General features: G+C 38.0%; 1 protein-coding gene across 4 annotated transcripts in view; it reads right to left on the bottom strand.

The window, feature by feature from the left end:
- LOC134754800 (probable ubiquitin carboxyl-terminal hydrolase FAF-X) overlaps positions 1-20,581 on the bottom strand; it is a 157,463-nt gene that overhangs the window by 12,816 nt on the left and 124,066 nt on the right. For all 4 annotated transcript variants that reach the window (XM_063691168.1, XM_063691167.1, XM_063691169.1 and 1 more), the window contains 2 exons: positions 20,325-20,509; positions 11,659-11,890 (listed from right to left, as the gene is read on the bottom strand). In XM_063691168.1, the coding sequence (XP_063547238.1) occupies positions 11,659-11,890; positions 20,325-20,509 (417 nt within the window). The remainder of the gene's footprint in view (positions 1-11,658; positions 11,891-20,324; positions 20,510-20,581) is intronic.

Genomic DNA, 20,581 nt, shown 5'->3' on the forward strand with positions numbered 1-20,581 from the left:
CGCCGGTATTTTGGTCGGAACTTATATTAAATAACAAAATCAACAACGCACAATAAATCAAATAAAATTGTATTACAGAATGAGAATTTTTTAACTGTGGCTTCAAAACGACAAAAAAATACCTACGCGTTTTTAGGGTTCCGTAGGCAAATCGGAACCCTTATGGATTCATCATGTCTGTCTGTCTGTCTTTCCGTCCGTCCGTATGTCACAGCCACTTATTTCCGAAACTATAAGAACTATACTGTTGAAACTTGGTAAGTAGATGTATTCTGTGAACCGCATTAAGATTTTCACACACAAAAAAAAAAAAAAAAATTTGGGGGTTCCCCATACTTAGAACTGAAACTCAAAAAATGTTTTTTTCATCAAACCCATACGTGTGGGGTATGTATGGATAGGTCTTCAAACATGATATTGAGGTTTCTAATATCATTTTTTTCTAAACTGAATAGTTTGCGCGAGAGACACTTCCACCCCTGTAACTTCTAAAATAAAAGAATAACAAAACTAAAAAAAATATATGATGTGCATTATTTACCATACAAACTTCCACCGAAAATTGGTTTGAACGAGATCTAGTAAGTAGTTTTTTTTTTAATACGTCATAAATCGTAAACCGCAATTTACCTTTCACTCACGTTTCACATAAAAAATACATTGTTTAAATTGTGGTTTGTACGGAACCCTCGGTGGGCGAGTCCGACTCGCACTTGGCCGGTTTTTCTTTCTTCTTATGCGGTTCGAGTAGACATTTTTACCGCTAATATTTAAATGAAATACAAATACAAACAAAATGCAAATAATTTATTTAAAAAATTTTTTTAAATGTGTATGTAGTTAAATGTGTCGTTTTCAAGCAAAAGGTACCTCATTGTCGCTTGCCATAAGGGCGCTCTGACAGGTTATTCGTATAAAGATTCAAGCAAATTTCGTCCTTATGGTAAGCAACAATGTGGTACCTTTTGCTTGAAAACGTCACAAATTTGCAATTCAAAATTATTGGAATTTGTTACTAATGTTTTTTTTTTCTACATTTAATACAAATAATAATAAAAAACTGCAAAATATAGTTGGTCAAACCAATTTGTCAGTAAATAAGAACAAAAAAAACTATCCTCATCCTTTTCTTTTGGGTGCTAATACTAGTGTAAGACAAAGATAGTACGATTCTCTCTGTCTATGTTTGAAATGAGACAGACCTTTGACAAACTATATATCAAATATGGTTTTTTTTTTTAATAGGCGTATTGGCGGAATGTCAATCCGAACCAAAAAGCAAATATTGCTTATAGTTTTTTTTAATGACTGAATGCCATGATGCTGTGTCACAAAATATGTGAAATGAAAATTAAAAAAGAGCCATTTCATTAAAGACCTCTCGTCTAGCCGCGCCTGAGACGTGATACTTCCCAGCCTAATATGAAGAACATAATACCAATATTTCATTGCATGTTTGATGTTTGAGAAAAACATTGTACGACACACGTGCGAATAGGTAATTTTTTCAGATCCTACTTTCCGCACTTGTATTTACTGCTTGTTTGTGTTGCAGAGCGTTTTTTTATAAGTATATAGGCGGTTCCCCGCCTTTATTACTATCGCCCATAGTGGTTAATGTAAGTGCACGATTAGATAGTAACCAATAATAAAACACTTTACAATCAGAAGTTATTTAATATCTAATTAAAAGAATAATCACAAAATAAACGCACTAGTAATTAGGAAATCACTTGTTTTATCGATTTTACACACTTTTCAATTATAAAGGACGCTAGATTACGCGGAACAAAAGCGATTCGTCGGTTCCGTGGTGCGCTCGTTGAAGTCTAAATTATTCTGACATTCAACATGGCGGCGCTAACCATCGACCCAACGCTCCGCCAGACTGACAGATTGCAGCTGTCAATCTAGTTCCTTCGTAATTCAAAAGATGGCGCTAGCGAAGCGCCGTCACGGCCGGACTGACATGCGACCGTCCTCGGGCGCTTTGTGTTGCAGTTCTGTAACAATCACAAAATCAATCGAGCGAGTATCAGTAACTTAGCTTAACCGCTCGTCCAACCTGACCAGCAGTTAATTGTAATTTCACCGATGTTCTTATCATAATAGTATAGAAAGCGTACATCCTTTCGACCACGCATGGACCGGATGGCACCTTTCTGTCAATATTCTCAATCGCAACTAGTATGTCCTATCAACCAACCCTAACATGAGGGCCTGGCCCGAACGATACAGTTAGTTTAACCTCACAATGCTACATTAATCTGGACCGGACGGGTGTGTCCTTTCGACCAGCCCTGTGTGCATGGCCCGGACGGCACTGTCCCTTCGACCAGTTATCATTTACCATTGGACCTGACAAATGTGTCCTTACGACCAGCCGCTTGCAGCTGCATGGCCCGGACGACATTGTCCCTTAACTACAATTCAACAGTATTTGATTTATATACTCGTAACAAACTGATAAAACAGCGTTAGACATACCTAATAGTTAAAGACTGTCTTGCTCTGCGTGAATTTCGACATCAAGCTCAATGACTTCATGATCGGAGTGATTACTTAACGTATCTGATCCTGCTGTAAGTGTGCCTGATTCTGCAGTATTGGTATCTGAGCTTGCAGTTAATGTATCACAACGACTTAATCTGTCGAGGCGGTCATTATTAAGTTCTACGTCTTCCGGAGCCGTCGTGGCCTCGTCCTGACTCATTAAACTAGTAGATATTTCAACTAACCCTTCATGCCCTTTAGGTACTAAACGCAAGTTCTCGTGTGAGTATTTAAAGGTATGGTTGGAACCACTCAAATTTTTTAATTCGTATCGGTCATTATCTAACACGGCAGTTATAACAAACGGACCCTTAAACTTTCTATTCAATTTAGTCTGGTTGCGTTCGCTACTTTTGATAAATACGAAATCTCCTGTTGCGAATGGTTTAATAGTCGCGCGACCTTGGTTAAACCTTTGAGCATCTGATGCCGCTGCTTTCTGTATGTTATTAGATGCATCCTGTCTAGCAGACTCTAAATCGATTCGCTGTTCGCTTTCTGAAGCAGAAGTCCTAATCTGTGATATACCCAAAGATTGTGAACGAATACCGAACATAAGTTCAGTTGGCGTAAATTTAGTGACTGTGGAAATGGTACTGTTTAACGCTAACTGAACATTTCCTAACTCGTCACGCCATCTTTTGTTGGCGTCGTTTTCGATAATTGTTAACAGGCTTTTCAGGGTACGCATGACTCGCTCTACCTGTCCGTTTGCCCTGCTAGCCTGCCGTTCGCCCGTGGCTATAAAATGAAGCTCAATATTATGATCTGAGCAAAAGTTCCTAAATTCTTGGCTAACGTAACACCTGCCTTGGTCAGCAATTATACGTTTCGGAGCTCCAAAAAGACAAACGGCGTTTTTGAGGGCTCGAACTGCGCTAGCTGAATCAATCGAAAAGGTATGTTCCAACAACACGTACTTCGTGAATGCATCGATAATAACGGAACAATATTCTTTGCGGTCGCTCTTTCCACTTAACTTCCCCGTGAAATCTATATGAATTGTGTGCCACGGTACAGAAATCTTTGGAATTGGGTGTAGTTGTAGTTGTACAGGTTGAGCACCTGAGGGGCCTTTCGACGCTTTGCAAACAATGCAAGAGTCAATGAACTTTCTAACAGACTTGGACATCTGCGGGAACCAGTACTGTTCGTACAATTTGTCCAACGTTTTGTCACTACCCAGATGTTGCAATTCACTATGAACGTGGTTGATCAAAGTCCATGTCAAGGAACGAGGCACTACTGGCAACCATGAAATTATCTTATTTCTAACTACCTTTCTGTAAAGAATACCGTCCCTAACATCATATGTTTGACCGACTGTGTCAGGAAAATCGTTATTATTGTGCTTGTTGATTAGATCTTGGATCTCTGCATCGCGCTTCTGTTCTACAGAAAGCCAGCCTTGATGCAATTCCACAAAAAGTATCTTCTTGTTTGGGGTCACAGAAGTTGATGTGGAAGGGTCTGGTAAGGGATTTCTGGACAAAAAGTCCGCATGCTCCATACCACGACCTTCGCGATATATGATGTCGAAATCATAGGCCTGTAAAAATGCCCACCAGCGATGAACACGTGGGGTCAGATCGGATTTTGATTTGGACGCTTTCAACGAGTTACAGTCCGTAAACACACTGAATCGTCGGCCATATAAATAATGCCTGAAATGTTCTACCGCTCGTACGACTGCCAGCGTTTCCAGTTCGTACGAGTGGTAGCGGGATTCGACTTCAGATGTGCGTCGGCTGAAATATTCAACCACATGCGGAAAATCGTTTTTCTTTTGAATAAGTATTGCCCCATACCCTTCAGAGCTAGCGTCACAATGCAGCTCAACTGGTAAGTCTGGATCAAAAATGGTCAGAACTGGTTCAGAAGTGAGAATCTCTATTATGGTAGTGCGGATTTTCTCATGTTTTTCCTCCCATTTTATAGGACCCTTCAGTTTTGTTAGAGGATACAGTGGACCAACAATTTTTGTGAATCCGGGAATGAATTTCCGGAAATAGGACGCAAGGCCTAGAAACTGACGAACTTGCGAAGCTGTTTTAGGCGGAAGGGAATCTATAAGAGCCTGTTTCTTGCGTGGATTTGGTCTAACTTCACCACACTGAAGTGAATACCCCAAAAAGTCGATTTGTTTTTTCATTAATTTACATTTCTTTAAGTTGAAAGAGAATCCAGCTGTAGAAAGAGCATCTAAGACTGCTTCAAGTCGTTTAAGCCCATCGGATATATCCTTAGAATAACATAAAACGTCATCCATATAAATTAAGGGTTTATCCTCGAGCTGACGCACAGCCTTCGTTATGCAACGTTGATAGCCCTAACAACCATTTTCGGTCGCCGTTACGACACGGTGTAGACACATCTTGCGTCGACACCGTCTTTTCCGGTCACAAAACGGTCGCAGTGTGGTCGCCGTTACGTCGTCGTTACCAAAATGGGGAAGGCTCGACACAGACACATTTCAGTCACAAAGTGTCGTCGCCGTGTGCACACATTGTTACCAGTTTGCGACTAGTTATCCCAAAATCATTCGTTCATTCGTTCATTTTGTTCGTTTCAAATGGGAACTGTCAGATGGAAATATACTTAAATAAAAATAAACAAGTGACAAACGCCATCGCTAAAAAGGATTTACAAGACGTAAGTATTTATTGTTTGCATTTATATTACATTACGGCTTTAAATACTATGGGAAATTAAACTGCTCGAGTGATTTGATTAACTAGGTGTAATTTTATCAACGCGCCACCTCATTATTTTAGTTTAGCCAGAAATGAAATTATTTACTTCTCAGTGCATGTGTTCATAACTACATTATTTGATGCAATTTTAGTGCTCCGATGCATATAATATACCTAAATAATAAAAATAACGCTTTACATACTACTAAACTTGGTAATTATGATGTAAAAATATGGTTTAAGGCTGAGAAAAATTCCAGTCACAAAGTAGTCGCAATGTTACGACTCTGTGTAGACTCTGTGTAGACACTGTGTAGACATATGTCAAAAGTAGTAACAAAGTTACTGGATTTGCAAAATGGCTCCTTGTACTCATTTGTTTTCAAATCAGTGTTGCCAGATCGTACCTTCCAGTACGATTAAAACGTACCCCGCCCAAAACCGTACTAAAATCGTACTTTTCGGCTAAACCGCACATTTTAGTACGATTTTACGTACTTTTCGTATGAGCGGTTCAAAAATATGCTATAATGGCGTAGAAATAATAGTGACAGACCAAAAAAGTACGATTTATTTGCGTAAAAATTTGTGACTTTTTTTTTTTGGTATTTCTGTACCTTACTATTTTGCATATTAATATTGTTCCTTTTGCCCCGAGAAAAACAAACTAAACATAGTTTTTTGCCCAACGTGACCGCAAGTTATCTTTATTTTCAGATCTAACCAATTGCTACAGAATACAAATGACAAAGGTGAAGGTCGCGGGAATTCGGTGGTTGCGAGCGGCACAGGATCGGTCGGAGTGGTCCAGCAGTGGATGTCTATCGGCTGACATGATGATGATGATGATGACAAATGACAAAGAAAAGAAGCAAGAAGGAAATAAAACAAACAAAAATACAAATGATTCCTCGACGCAATCGGGTGATTCTTAAATTGTGTCCAGATTTTTTGTTTTTGTCATAAAAAAAAAAATAAGAGTTTTGAATGATTCACGGCTAGTTTCACTACCTATATAGACCGTTATTACCTTTTGTATTGTTTTTGAGCTCCCGATATTTCGACGCAGTTATATGCATCTTATTCACGGATGACTGAAGATAGCGAGTGGGTGTCAAAGTTGTGTAGACTGCGCTCTGTCTATCCTCATTATATCATATCGGGGATATCGGGAGCTCAAAAACAATACAAAAGGTAATCACGGTCTATATCCCGGTCAATATAAGTCTAGTGAAAAGTCATTTTAGATCATTTAAAGCTTTTTTTATTTTTATTTTTCCATACAAAACATGGTACTATATTGGTGATTCTTGAATTGGAAGTTTTTTTGGCATAAAAGTTTATTTTTCACATATTGTTACATATAAAGTAAGTACATACAAAAAGTGAGCGTTCCGTGACATTTCTTGCATTTTTTAAATATGTATTCTTTATCTTTAGCAATAGAGAGAAAAATATTAAAAATCAAACTGATGGATAAAATACGCCACACAAACATAAGAGCAAAAACTAAAGTGATAGACGCTCTCGAGCACTCACTCAAACAAAAATGGCAGTGGGCCGGACACGTCTCAAGGATGACCGATATAAAATGGACAAAGCGAACCACTACTTGGCTCGGCCCAGGAGGCAAGCGCGGAGCAGGGCGCCCGCGCGCGCGCTGGGCAGGCGATATTGAAAAGATATCCCACAACTGGCTTTCGGAGGCACAAGACCGAGAACGGTGGAAGAGGTTGGAGGAGGCCTATACCCGACAGGGGTCCTAACGCTATAGTATGTAAGGTTAAATATATTTTTTTAAGATTGTAAATGTTTTATTAGTAGTTGTGGAATAAAAAGGCTTTTTATTTTATTTTATTTATTTATTTTATTCTTTATCTATGAGGATCTCACTAGAATACCTAATATAATTAAGTCGTTCATTTTTAATTATCCTGTATAACGATCTCAGCAATTCGTTTTAGTAGTTTAAGTTTTAAATAAGTATTAAATAAGTACAAACGGATGGTTGTGATATAATATATAGACTGCGAGCCACGAACCGATTTTAATGATCAATAGCCTCCCGGGCGAAAACTCGTAAAGTGGAATACCTAATATAATTAAGTCGTCAATTTTTAATTATTATTTATAATGATCTCAGCAAGTCGTTTTAGTTTAGTAAGAGCCTGTTATCGATTTTAGTCGCAAAAATGTAAAATTGTTAGATTAAGTCGCAGAAATTGTACACCTTTTGATACGTACGTCTTCTCATCTTGCAGTTTTACAGATCAATTTTTGAAAACAGACTAAATTAGTAATGTTTTTTTTTTCTGATGGACGTTTAGCGCGCGTAAAGCACTGATTTTGTCGCTCATATTTATTTGTAAACTTCGTAAAGTTTGAACTGCTAAAAATAGTAATTTTGTATTACACATATCCTGTACTCTACCTTTTACAGACAAATTTTTTATTATTATGACTTTGAAGTAGTGTAAGTTAGACGAAATAAATTTCTAGTATATTGTTCTTGAAATCATTTTAGATCATTTAAAGCTTTTTTTTTTCATACAAAACATGGTACTATATTGGTGATTATTAAATTGTGTCCGGAAGTTTTTTTTTTCATAAAAGTTTTTATTTTTCATACATTGTTACATATAAAGTACATACAAAAAGTGAGCGTTCCGTGACATTTCTTGCATTTTTTTAAATATCTTTTCTTTATCTATGAGGATCTCACTAGAATACCTAATATAATTAAGTCGTTAATTTTTAATTATCCTGTATAATGATCTCAGCAATTCGTTTTAGTAGTTTAAGTTTTAAATAAGTATTAAATAAGTACAAACGGATGGTTGTGATATAATATATAGACTGCGAGCCACGAACCGATTTTAATGACCAAAAGCCTCCCGGGCGAAAACTCGTAAAGTGGAAAACCCTGGTTTTTTCTTGTTATTTTTTAATAGTTTAATATGGTCAACCACTAAACAAATATTAAAATTTAAAATATTTTGAGCCTTGCCAAGATAAGGGTTAAAAAAAGTATGCTTAGAGAATGTTAATAATTAATGTTTATTTATCGAAGCGTTGATAACAATGGAAAGAATACCATTTCGGTATTGCAATCCATAGCAAAAACTTTGCATTTAATGTCGTCTAAATTATATTCTCTCAATTCTTCAGTTTCATAAATGAGCGCTGTGGCATATATGTTTATGTTTGATGATTTAAATGGCAACTAAAAAAAATTATATTTGTTTTATATTCCCGCCGAAGACTTTTATTTTTCCTTCTACACAAGTAGCGTATTGCATTTCTGTTAAATTTTTGTCAGTAGTTAGAAACCACTTGTCCTTATTGTTTTTAGATATCAAGTATTTTTTTACTAATTCTGACTGTCTTAAAAACTTTCACCAGTTTCCAGTAAAATTTAGTTTTTGAGGGCGGGATCTGATTTTTTGCAAGTAGTCTCTATATTCAATTTCGACAGTTCTTGTATGCGATTCGCTACTTGCGCCAATGGCTGGTCCCCTTTTCGTAACAGGTTTTTAATACTGTAAAGCATACCTTCAAAGGGATAGGCGCTAAGAGAAGGTAGAGACCCGAGCTTCATAACGTCAATCATTGACAACATGGCATAAAATCTTTTATACTGGACGCTCGATGCCCAAAAGGGACGGTAGTTCGGAAGGGACGACAAAAGGACGGTGTGGCATTAAAAATGACCGAAAATCGTCCTATTTGGGACGATCTGGCAACACTGCTATTAATGGACAGTTTGACAAACCTTAGTTTTTAAGAGGTATTTTATATTGTCATTTGCGGTCACAATGTTTCGAAACATTTCAGTAACCGTTACGACACATTGTGTAGAGATTTGGTCGCAAACTGAACGCAAAGTGTACACAATGTGTCGACACCTTGTTACCGAAAAGTGTACACACGGCGACGACACTTAGTTACTGAAACAATTCTGGTCACATTGTGTGCACACGGCGACCACACTAAGTTACCAAAACTGAACACAGTCGCAAAGTGTAGTAACGGTTACGACACCGTTTCGACACATCTGACATTTAGTTACTACTTTGATGATTCTGCGACCGGAATGGTTATATGGGAGACTGAAGGCGCATTGCGCAACCCGAAAGGCGTTGCGAGGTATTCGAATTGGCCTTCGGGTGTCACAAATGCCGTCTTTTCTATCGAGGCCGGGTGGATCGGGATTTGGTGGAACCCCGATGCCATATCCAGTGATGTAAAATAGTGTGCACCAGTAAGCTGATCAATTTGTTGCTCAATACGAGGTAGAGGGTAGTGCTCAGGTTGCGTATTGGAGTTAAGCTCCCGATAATCGACACACATCCTATCGGAATCATCTTTTTTCTTTACGAGAAGAATAGGGCTCGCGAATGGTGATGAGCTTTCTCTAATTACACCGGCATCTAGAAGTTCCTGAACTTTTTCTCTAACGATTTGCTTTTCTATCGGTGCCAACCTGTAGGGGCGCCTCTGTACAATTTTATGTGGATCTACTAAATCGATTTCTAATTCCCCTGTATTTACGCGCCTATTGGGGACACCCTCTATGAAACAGTCAGCATAGCGATTCAATCGTTTAATTAGAGCCGCTCGATCATTGCCTGTCAAATCCGTATCTACTTGTGAAAAATCTGGCTTAGTAGCGTGAGACTCACAAATATTAGTTTGTTCTTCAGAATAAAACACCAAATCTTTGTTACTAATTTTAGCAGTCCACCCTTTTTTAATCATATCCCTTCCTATTAAGACAGGTTCTACAAGGTGTACGTCAGGAACTACATGAAATTTCAAGGTTTCTGAAATTTCACCAATATTTACCTTACTCAAAATTTGAGACGTACACTTTATATCACCGCCGAGACCCGTAAGATACACGAGATCATCACGCACAGTACCTGGGATTCTACTAAAAAACTTTCTTTCACCAAAGAGCAAGACGATCCACTATCAAATAAAAAAGTGACTGACTCACCGGATGACGTCCTCAATACACCGCTCGACAGTCGTTTTTCACAAAGATTGACCTCTTTTTTCTCAGCGACTTTACTACCACTCTTCTTTTCTTGATAATTCGTAGCTAGGTGTCCAGGCTTGCCGCAACTGTAGCAGGTTACAGTTGAAGTCTTCTCCGTGGCACGCGCAGGAGCTGAGGCATCTCGTCGGTTAGGAGTCGCAGAAGAATCTTCTCGTCGCTTTCTACACTCAGATTGTCTATGTCCAGGGATTCCACACCAATGACATTTTCCCGGAAATCTAGCATCTGCTGTTCGTGGTCGCTTCGATTCATGTTCTTGTTTTTCAGTGACATCCAATCGTCGCTTTATCGAAATGCCGCCTAGGATTCTGAACAACTGTGCTTTAGTAGTAATAGCATGTGCGTTCAATTCGCGACGTATAAGACTATCCTTTTGACACAACACCGATATAACAAAACCAGTTATGACATCTTCCTCCATTTGAGTCTTAGGAATTCGTTCGATTATATTCCACAAACGTAACCCAGCTTCTGGTGCGGTCTCCTTGGTTCCGATTTGGAAACGTAAAACTTCATCAAAGTAATCTTGTAATAACTTGGGTCGACAAAACTGGGCCATCAAACTTTGCTTTACTGACTCCCATGTCAACTCGTTCAAATTTAATTTAGTCAGGCAGGTAGCTGCACGTCCTTTTAAAGCACTCGTGAGCGCTACAAGCAAATCTACACCTTCTAGGCACTTAGTCTTGACTATAAGTTCAGTAACCTTGCACCAACCTTCTATATCCGCGTCGGCATCTTCAGGGTTAAACTGTATTAGTTTCACTACACCGGTCTGAGAGCTAGTACCAGCCACCGAAGCCTGATGCTAACATACGGGTAAATAACGCTTCCATGTTATTAAAAAAAGTCAAGGCACTATTTTCATTTGGCGTTCGCTTCTCGGACTGCGATTCGGGCGGGATTTTTCGCACTTCTGATATAGGCGGTTCCCCGCCTTTATTACTATCGCCCATAGTGGTTAATGTAAGTGCACGATTAGATAGTAACCAATAATAAAACACTTTACAATCAGAAGTTATTTAATATCTAATTAAAAGAATAATCACAAAATAAACGCACTAGTAATTAGGAAATCACTTGTTTTATCGATTTTACACACTTTTCAATTATAAAGGACGCTAGATTACGCGGAACAAAAGCGATTCGTCGGTTCCGTGGTGCGCTCGTTGAAGCCTAAATTATTCTGACATTCAACATGGCGGCGCTAACCATCGACCCAACGCTCCGCCAGACTGACAGATTGCAGCTGTCAATCTAGTTCCTTCGTAATTTAAAACATGGCGCTAGCGAAGCGCCGTCAAGTATAATAAAATATGATAAGCGATAATAGAGTGAAGGTTTGTTTACCTTGATAACATTGTGTATGCGGTGGTGCTGCCAGCTGTCCTCCATGAGCAGCAGCGCGGTGAGCGCATCCGAGTGGCGGCGCAGTTCGTGGCAGTACGCGTACGCCATCTGCCACAACAGCTCAGCCAGCGCCATGCGCGACCAGCCCGCGTGCTCCCAGCACAGGAACTGCACCAGTCGTATGCTCTCCTCGCACACGCAACACTCTTCTGTCAATTTCTTCATGTAAGTCCTGGATTAAACAAATGCACTATTACCGCCGCACTGTTATTACTTATGTTGCGGATATTCTCATCGGGCACAGTAACATTATACGGTTATCTCGCTGATATTAGTTTCAAGTAGCGACTAAATGACAGCACAAACATATGTTTAAGCTTTTGGCTTTGTCACACGCAATTTTATTATAAATCATACTTAACTGACAAGGATACTGTTGTCATAGGGAGAAAAGGGGCAAACAACAGCAGCAGCTAGAGGAGAGTAGGCCGGGTTCCAGTACCCGTATACCCATTTATTGAGCAGTAGTTATTATATGTTTTCAGACAAACGAATTAATAAAGTTTTCAAACCTGTGTGACATGATAATGATGATGAGTTTTATTAGTATAGTACTTAGTATTATTTCCTTTATTTATTTTGGGTCTTAGGTTAGGGTTTCATAATCATAATCATAAATCATTTATTTCGTGATAAACTTACATACTAGCATTACAAGGAAAAAAATATATTTGCAGTGTTTACCACGAAATGGGCTCGCCTCAGCATAATGCCGACCCAAGTGTCGGCGCTGATCTTCCGGCGAGTCCATTTGTGGGCCACGATCGCAGCTGTACGGCACGGCCTCGTAAAATTGAACGCATCCAGTTGCGACTGACAGCGCCGTCGGAGCTACGGGTATGACAGATAACCAAAAAAAAAGACCTTGCCGTACAGGGTGCTGAATATAACAATTAAGAATATTATAATTTTAAGCATAAAACACATGAAATAACCAAGAAAACATTACATATATTCGGATACAAACATAAAACATAAATAAGCGATTAACATGCACAAAAGTTACCAAACACACAGTTTACTTTGCCAAAGTGTGTAGGAAAGGTTACCAAAACGTCCAAAACACATTACAAAAACGAAAAATAACAACACGCGCATTGTGATACAAGACAGCGAAAAAAGAAGAAATAAGACAACAAAGCTATATACATACAGACGCATTAGGTGACACTGAGGAAGGACATAAAACAGGTACATATTTTTATAGACTTACTTACTATTGACAACATAATTATTATAATTTAATCTAAAAATATTATTATTATTATTAAACCTAAATGTAATTATTGTCGAATAGTTATATTCGTCAAAAATTACGTCAAAAGCAACTTGTGTCATGCCTTAAAGTTTCCTGTTGCCGCTGGTGTTGAAGTGTAAATACTTTGAGTTTGGCTCTAAAAGTTATAATACTTTCTAGGTTCCTGAGACGGGGGGGGGATGTTGTTCCAGCAACGAGTGGCCATGTACCTAAAGCTCCCACGGAAAGCTGCTGAAGTGTGTCGAGGTGTTACCAACTGTACACTGCAATTACGTGCGCAAAGTGATCTACGAGTGGACATCCATGACAGCTTCTCGAAGAGATATGAAGGGGATTTGTGTTTTACAATGCCAGAAAGAAGACCCGCTAGATGAAGCTTACGACGATGCAGCATTTTAAGAATATTGTGATATTTAGAAAAGGTGTGACATGGGCTCTCGGTGGAATATCAAAGCAAAAACGAGCACACGAATTTTGGACCCTCTGAATAAGCCGTTTTGTTTTGCCCAGGAGACGTGGACCATAAAGTAGGTCCATGTAATTTAATTTGGACAGAACCAGTGTTTCAACAGTGCGTAAGGATTCCTTAATAAACGGTCGTATGTGGTAGAGCAGTTTGAGCCTGTAGAAACAATTTCTAACAGATTCAGCAACATGCTTCTCATACCTTAATTCGCTATCCATTATTAAGCCTAGATTTCGAGCCTGATGTACCCTTTCAATGGGTTCACCTGATATAATTACATCTCTTGTAGGTCTGATGCTGTTTAGCTGATTTTTGGTCCCAATTATTAGATATTTTGTTTTAGACGCATTGAGCATTAAACTATTTTCCAAAGCCCATGACGCTATATTTGCAAGGTCCATATTAAGTTTTTGTATAGCACTGTCAATTTCAGAGGGTTTAGAAGTAATATATATCTGAATGTCATCTGCATAAATATGATACCTGCAGTGTGTAATGCGAGTTCTGATGTCCGCTGTATATAAAATAAACAGGATTGGGCCGAGTATCGACCCCTGCGGAACACCTCTGGAAAGGGCCATTTTTCCTGAGACTTTAGCTGGTCCGTCACTTGTAGGCAGTTTAACATACTAGTGCCGCCCTGTGAGATAACTATGAAACCATCGCAGAGCACTGTTATCAAATCCATAGAAACTTAACTTTGACAGTAACAGGTCTAAATGAATACAGTCAAATACCCGAGAAAAATCAAGCAGCACAAGCAGTGTACACATGCCCTTATCTTATAACATGCATATAAAAGTAAAATACAAAAACTCTTACAAAATGTCATGTATTGCTTAGTATTATTTATTATTAAACTCCTTCATTTGACGAAGCTATGCCATTTTGAAAATACATAGTCTTTAAATATTTTCAAAGTCAGCGAATATCGTTATTAACCACTTGTCCTATTAGTACAATCGGATTAAGTCTCACCTCTAAATCCTTCCAAAGTTATGAATACTTATGAAATTTGGTATGTATGTTAATTAAAGGTCTCTTTTTCATGTCCACACTATTTGACATTTGGGGACCTCGAGGAATCGCAGCCATCTTGGAAAATGTGTACCATCCTGGAGAAATTTGCGTTTTACTCTAAATATGCGTTCTCTGTAAAAATATGGTGTAAGGCAACATTAAAGCTTATTGAATTCTACACAAAAAAGTCCTAGATAACTTTGCGGAAAAAATACATTTTGTTATAGAAAATAATAGCTGAATCCAGATTTAGCGCTTATACCCTTTCAGGGGATATTCTCTTAATATGAAACTTGGAGGAATATGAATTCCGCTTTTGTCTATACATTTGTACACGTTCTACTCCAATATCAACATTTTACTCGACTGGGACATAAACAGAAAGAAGGGTTATGGGTTTAAATACTGAAAATCAGTACAACCTGTAGCTCAGGATACTGAACGGATTTTTTAAAACGACATATCGGTAGATTCCTCTTGCCCTTCACAACCTGTTTACACCTGTTTTATTAAAGAAAAATCAATACAGCCACCTTGAGAGGACGCCGAATAGTAAATCATATTATTACTTCTAGCGCCTAAACTATTGAGTGGATTTCAATAAAATAGACATCAGTAGATCCATAATTGATACACGAGTGCTATGCAATACAAATTTACTAAAATAAATGAAGGAAAAATGTGTAAAACTTAAAAATGTGACTATAAAAACAGATTTTACGTCTTAAATGGGGTTTAAACAATAGTGACAGTAATGAAATTTGACACCTACAATTTCAGGGATCCCTGTTTGCGTGTCATAAAATTGGAGCTTCGGGGACTACGGGGATCAAACGCCATCTTGAAAAGTATATCTTTTTTTATTTTTATTTTTTTCTCGGAATATCTGGGTTTAATGTGAATACTGTGTATGGCGAAACGAAAGCTTATTAAATTCCACACTAAAAAGTTATACAACACCATGTCCCAAAAACGAAGCCTTTTTCTAGAAATAGGGCTTACAAGTTACAAGGGAAGCTTACAAGTTCCACACATTTTTTTTCGTGGTTGGGTAGATAATGTTTTTGTCTTCCAAAAATTGGTAAAAAAATTACTTATACAAGTATTTTTTTCTGACCCATCTTAAAATAAATTTTTTGTAGGAGATGAAAGTATAACCTTTTGACTTCTGAGCCATATTTCTAGAAGATAGCTCCGTTTTAGGGACATAGTGTTTTACATCTTTTTTGTGTAGAACGTAATAATCTTTTGTTTCGCTATACACAGTATTCACATTAAACCCAGATATTCCGAGAAAAACAGAAAATCCAAAAACAACATACTTTTCAAGATGGCGTTTGATCCCCGTGGTCCCCGAAGCTCCAATTTTATGACACGCAAACAGGGATCCCTGAAATTGTAGGTGTCAAATTTCATTACTGTCACTATTGTTTAAACCCCATTTAAGATCTAAAATCTGTTTTTGCAGTCACATTTTTAAGTCCTAAACATTTTTCCTCCGTTTATTTTAGTAAATTTGTATTGCATAGCACTCGTGTATCAATTATGGATCTACTGATGTCTATTTTATTGAAATCCACTCAATAGCTTAGGCGCTAGAAGTAATAATATGATTTACTATTCGGCGTCCTCTCAAGGTGGCTGTATCGATTTTTCTTTAATAAAACAGGTGTAAACAGGTTGTGAAGGGCAAGAGGAATCTACCGATATGTCGTTTTAAAAAATCCGTCCAGTATCCTGAGCTACAGGTTGTACTGATTTTCAGTATTTAAACCCATAACCCCTCTTTCTGTTTATGTCCCAGTCGAGTAAAATGTTGATATTGGGGTAGAACGTGTACAAATGTATAGACAAAAGTGAAATTCATATTCCTCCAAGTTTCATATTAAGAGAATATCCCCTGAAAGGGTATAAGCGCTAAATCTGGATTCAGCTATCATTTTCTATAACAAGATGTATTTTTTCCGCAAAGATATCTAGGACTTTTTCGTGTAGAATTTATTAAGCTTTATACCATATTTTCATAGAGAATGTATATTTAGAGTAAAACGCAAATTTCTCCATGATGGTACACATTTTCCAAGATGACTGCGATTCCTCGAGGTCCCCAAATGTGAAATAGTGTGGACATGACAAAGAGACCTTTAATTAACATACATACCAAATTTCATATCTTTGGAAGGATTTCGAGGTGAGACTTAATCCGGTTGTACTATATATGAAACGAATCCTGACCGAATTTTATACAGCATAACTAGTGATGGGTCGTTACCAGTAACTTACTCAAAAGTGGGAATATTCCCGGTAATGCTACCAGTAACATTACCCAGATCGGTAACATTGAGTAACTTTGAAAAAATTATTAGAATTGTATATGCTTTTTTCGTGTTAAATACTTAAGAAAATAATAATGCTATTATTTACAGTCATAAAACAGTCAAGGAATCTCTGAAAGAGTAAATTCCCAATGTTACCGGTAACATTCCCAATATTACCAGGTATTTTTCCAAAGTTACTGGGAACATTACTATCTGGAAATAATGATTAAAAGTGAAGACTGGAAATAAAGTAAAAGAAAATATGTGTATAAATCAGTTTAATTATTAGAATAAACCAATCAACATCTAAATATATAAAAGAAGAAACTGACTGACTGACTGCCTGACTGACATATCAACACACAACCCAAACCGCTGGTTCTAGAGATTCCAAATTTGGCACGTAGGTTTCTTATAAGGTCTAGGGGTGCACTAAGAAATGATTTTTTCAAAATTCACCCCCCAAGGGGGTTAAATGGGGGTTCAAAGTTTGTATGGGGAAACAAGATTAGTTAGACTATTATATTCGAAACTTCACAGGAGTATTCCTAACGATAAATGAATAAACACGTGTTACAGGTTTTTTTGCAAATTCCCCCCTAATAGGGGGAAATGTGGTGACAAAGTCTGAAAATCAACATGGGTATTGTTTCTATGGTTTATCGGGTTGCTAATTAGGAAAACAAGAACGATTTTAAAATCCAACGTGACGGACGTGAAAAACCATCTCCCCTGTTGGGGTGCAATGGGGTTGAAATGTCTAAATATCAATATGGGTGTCGTTTTTATGGTTTTTTGGGACGTTAATTACGAAAATCGCATCGATTTTGAAATTGAATAATGTGCTCATGAAAATTCTTGAAAGTACTCGTATTTGTGCCAAATTGCAATTCAAACGGTCCAGTAGTTTCGGAGCAAATCGGTTGTAACAGAAGGACCGACAGACAGACACACGTGATCCTATAAGGGTTCTAATTTTGCTTTTGAGGTATGGAGACCCGCGTTATCCTAATAGATTTTTAAATTTGTATTTGGTGCCATCTCGATCGTCGTCAATCGGTACCTAGGCGAGTGCGGGCGGCGCGGCGGGACGGACGGGGCGGAAGGAGTAAGTCATCGGGAAACTTCCTGCATCCGTAATGAGTACATTCAAGGTGCTACAAGAAGGTGGTTGTCTGTTTGCTTCTTATAAGTTTAGGTTTCCATTCTAAGTAAAATGCAAAACATCGTAAGTACATATATATGTATTCTACCTACGAACCATATACCATATAAACCATCTTTTGTAAGTAGTTATAAAACCATATTTTCTCCTTCCTCTGCCTCCCCCGCACCCTGTACATTAGACAAAAAGCCGCGGGCAAAAGCTAGTTTCGTATAACGTTTCAAGTGACAAACGTCATTTTTGAGTTGTTGGAATTTCGATTTTATATTAATTAATCAAATTTGAAATTAAAGTAGTAGTAGTAGTAGTAAAGGGATAATAAATAATGATCACAGTTTTATACAAAATACTAGCTTTTGCCCGCGACTTCGTCTGCGTGGAATTAGTAATTTGGATAGCTTATTTTTAAACAATCAGCTAGATTTATTGTTTCCCCATACAAACTTCCACCCCTTTTTACTACCTAAATTTTACCCGCTGAATAGCTTGTGGTAGCCCCCTGGTGGGAGATCAGCAGCGTCTCCAGCAGAAACTTGGTCACCAAAGTCTTGCAGGTGTTCCAGGTCTTCAGCTATCTTCATCATACACTACCAACGACACGTTGAGCGAGTGTTACCCCTGACCTTTTGTACCCAGCAGCACTCCAGGTGTTCCAGATCTTGAGCTTTTCCCATAATACACTACCAGCGGTACGTTGAGCGAGTGTTACCCCTGATCCGTTGCACCCAGCAGCACTCCAGGTGTTCCAGGTCTTGAGCTTTCCTCATCATATACAACCAGCGTCACGTTGAGCGAGTGTTACCCCTGACCCTTTGCTCCCAGTAGCACTCCACATTGTCTTGAGCTTTATCCATCGTATACTACCAGCAGCACGTTGAGCGATTGTTATTGCGATATACAAATCCCGCATTGGATCGTTTTTTATCAAAAATGAGGTAAGTAAATTGTTAAAATAAATTATTCTTGATTTCTTTTGTTGAATTGTATTTACTCGATATCATAAGGTGGGAACCAAACGGAATATAACAAAAATATTTTTTTAAACCATACACTTGCGTAAATGAGCAAAGGCAGTATCTTATACAGGCAGCAGCTAGCAGCAGTTAAACGTTTGTACGATATTAAATGGGTTATTAAAGTAATTCAGCACTATATTCGTGGAAAACAAAAAAAATATATAAATATAAAAATTGCTTATTTTATGCATTAAATTGTTATTTAATATTTAAATTTATTTAAATACTTTTATTATGTTGGCTAAATGACTGGGAGTTTTAGAACGAAAAAGTAAAAAATTAAAAATTAAATAAGAGGCAATCCCGCTGATTTTGATACTATAATAACCAAATGATTTTAAAATTACTGCAGTTTGTTTAAATATCTGTGTTTTCGTAGATATTGCAATCTAAATGTTTTTCGCCAGGGGATATTTATCTTCACACATGAAAGTCTCCGATTGCAAGTAAGTCCTTGGGAAAAAAATCATGGCCGCAGGTCTATTAGGTAGTACTTTAGTTACTGATTTTGCAAAATTACCTTGTTTTGTTTCCTCGCATTCGATATGAAAAGTAGAGTGTTAAACTCGAGTGAAAGGCACCATTTCCGTTTCGGACTATTGGCGCTCGAACGCAGTGAGCAAACTACCTCGACAGGAATGGGTGCCTTTCAACTCTTGGTTAACAATCTATTATTATCTATCTTATCTTATCTAATGAGTTTGAGCAATCACGTGCCGCCGCGGTCAAGAGCACGTAACAAAATGATAGCTCAAATTAATTATTTATTTTAGGCCGCATAGTAGAAACAATTCCCTCTTAAGTCAGGAACGCGCATGTGACACCCTTAATAAAGCAACATCCATAGACTACGAAGACCGCTACGTGTTGCTTGTTAGTCTTCATAGGCTACTGTGGCCAAAATCGAGAAAAAAAAACTGTCCAAAAATTTAATTTAGCAAGGAGCAGGTACCAGGGCCTTATGGGCTACGAGAAGATGTCGTTGACCGGCCGGCTGGGCGCGTATGATTCGCACATCTTAGCTTTATACTTTTGGTTTGTTTACCTAAATGATTCTACTAATTTAAAGTATTATTTCTGAACACTCGTAGAAAAAATATTGTATACAATAGTGATATAATAAAGCTTTTCAATCTAGTACCTATTAAGGCCACACAGCAAGTTTCGTGGCCTTAACACGGTACTCGAAAAGATCTCCATTATATTACAATTGTATAAAATATTATTTTCCTTTCATCTTATAATAATATGTATAAGTTTTTAACCAATATTTGAATTTTCATTACTAATTAGCCTGTCCGCCTTACATCTACTCCTAATTTAAATACGATATATGTAAAGATAAAAAAAACCGACTCCATACCCAGTTCTGTTATACAGTATGTCAGCAGCGGGCGCGGAAAGGAGTGGCCTATGCACGTTGGAGGCGGCGGTGACGGTGGGCGGCGGGTCACAGAAGGGGTTCGGCAGCGGGGGCGCGCCCTCCGCCACGTTTGCCGACTGGCAGCGCGCGCTCACGTCGCAACACCGCACCAGCAGTGACACCAGCTAAAGAACACACCACAAAAGGGAGTTTAATTCTGACAATAATGAATTCGCGCCCTCGGGTATCAATGTGGG

This window comes from Cydia strobilella, chromosome Z (genome assembly GCF_947568885.1).
Source record: "Cydia strobilella chromosome Z, ilCydStro3.1, whole genome shotgun sequence".
Taxonomy (NCBI): Eukaryota; Metazoa; Arthropoda; class Insecta; order Lepidoptera; family Tortricidae; genus Cydia; species Cydia strobilella.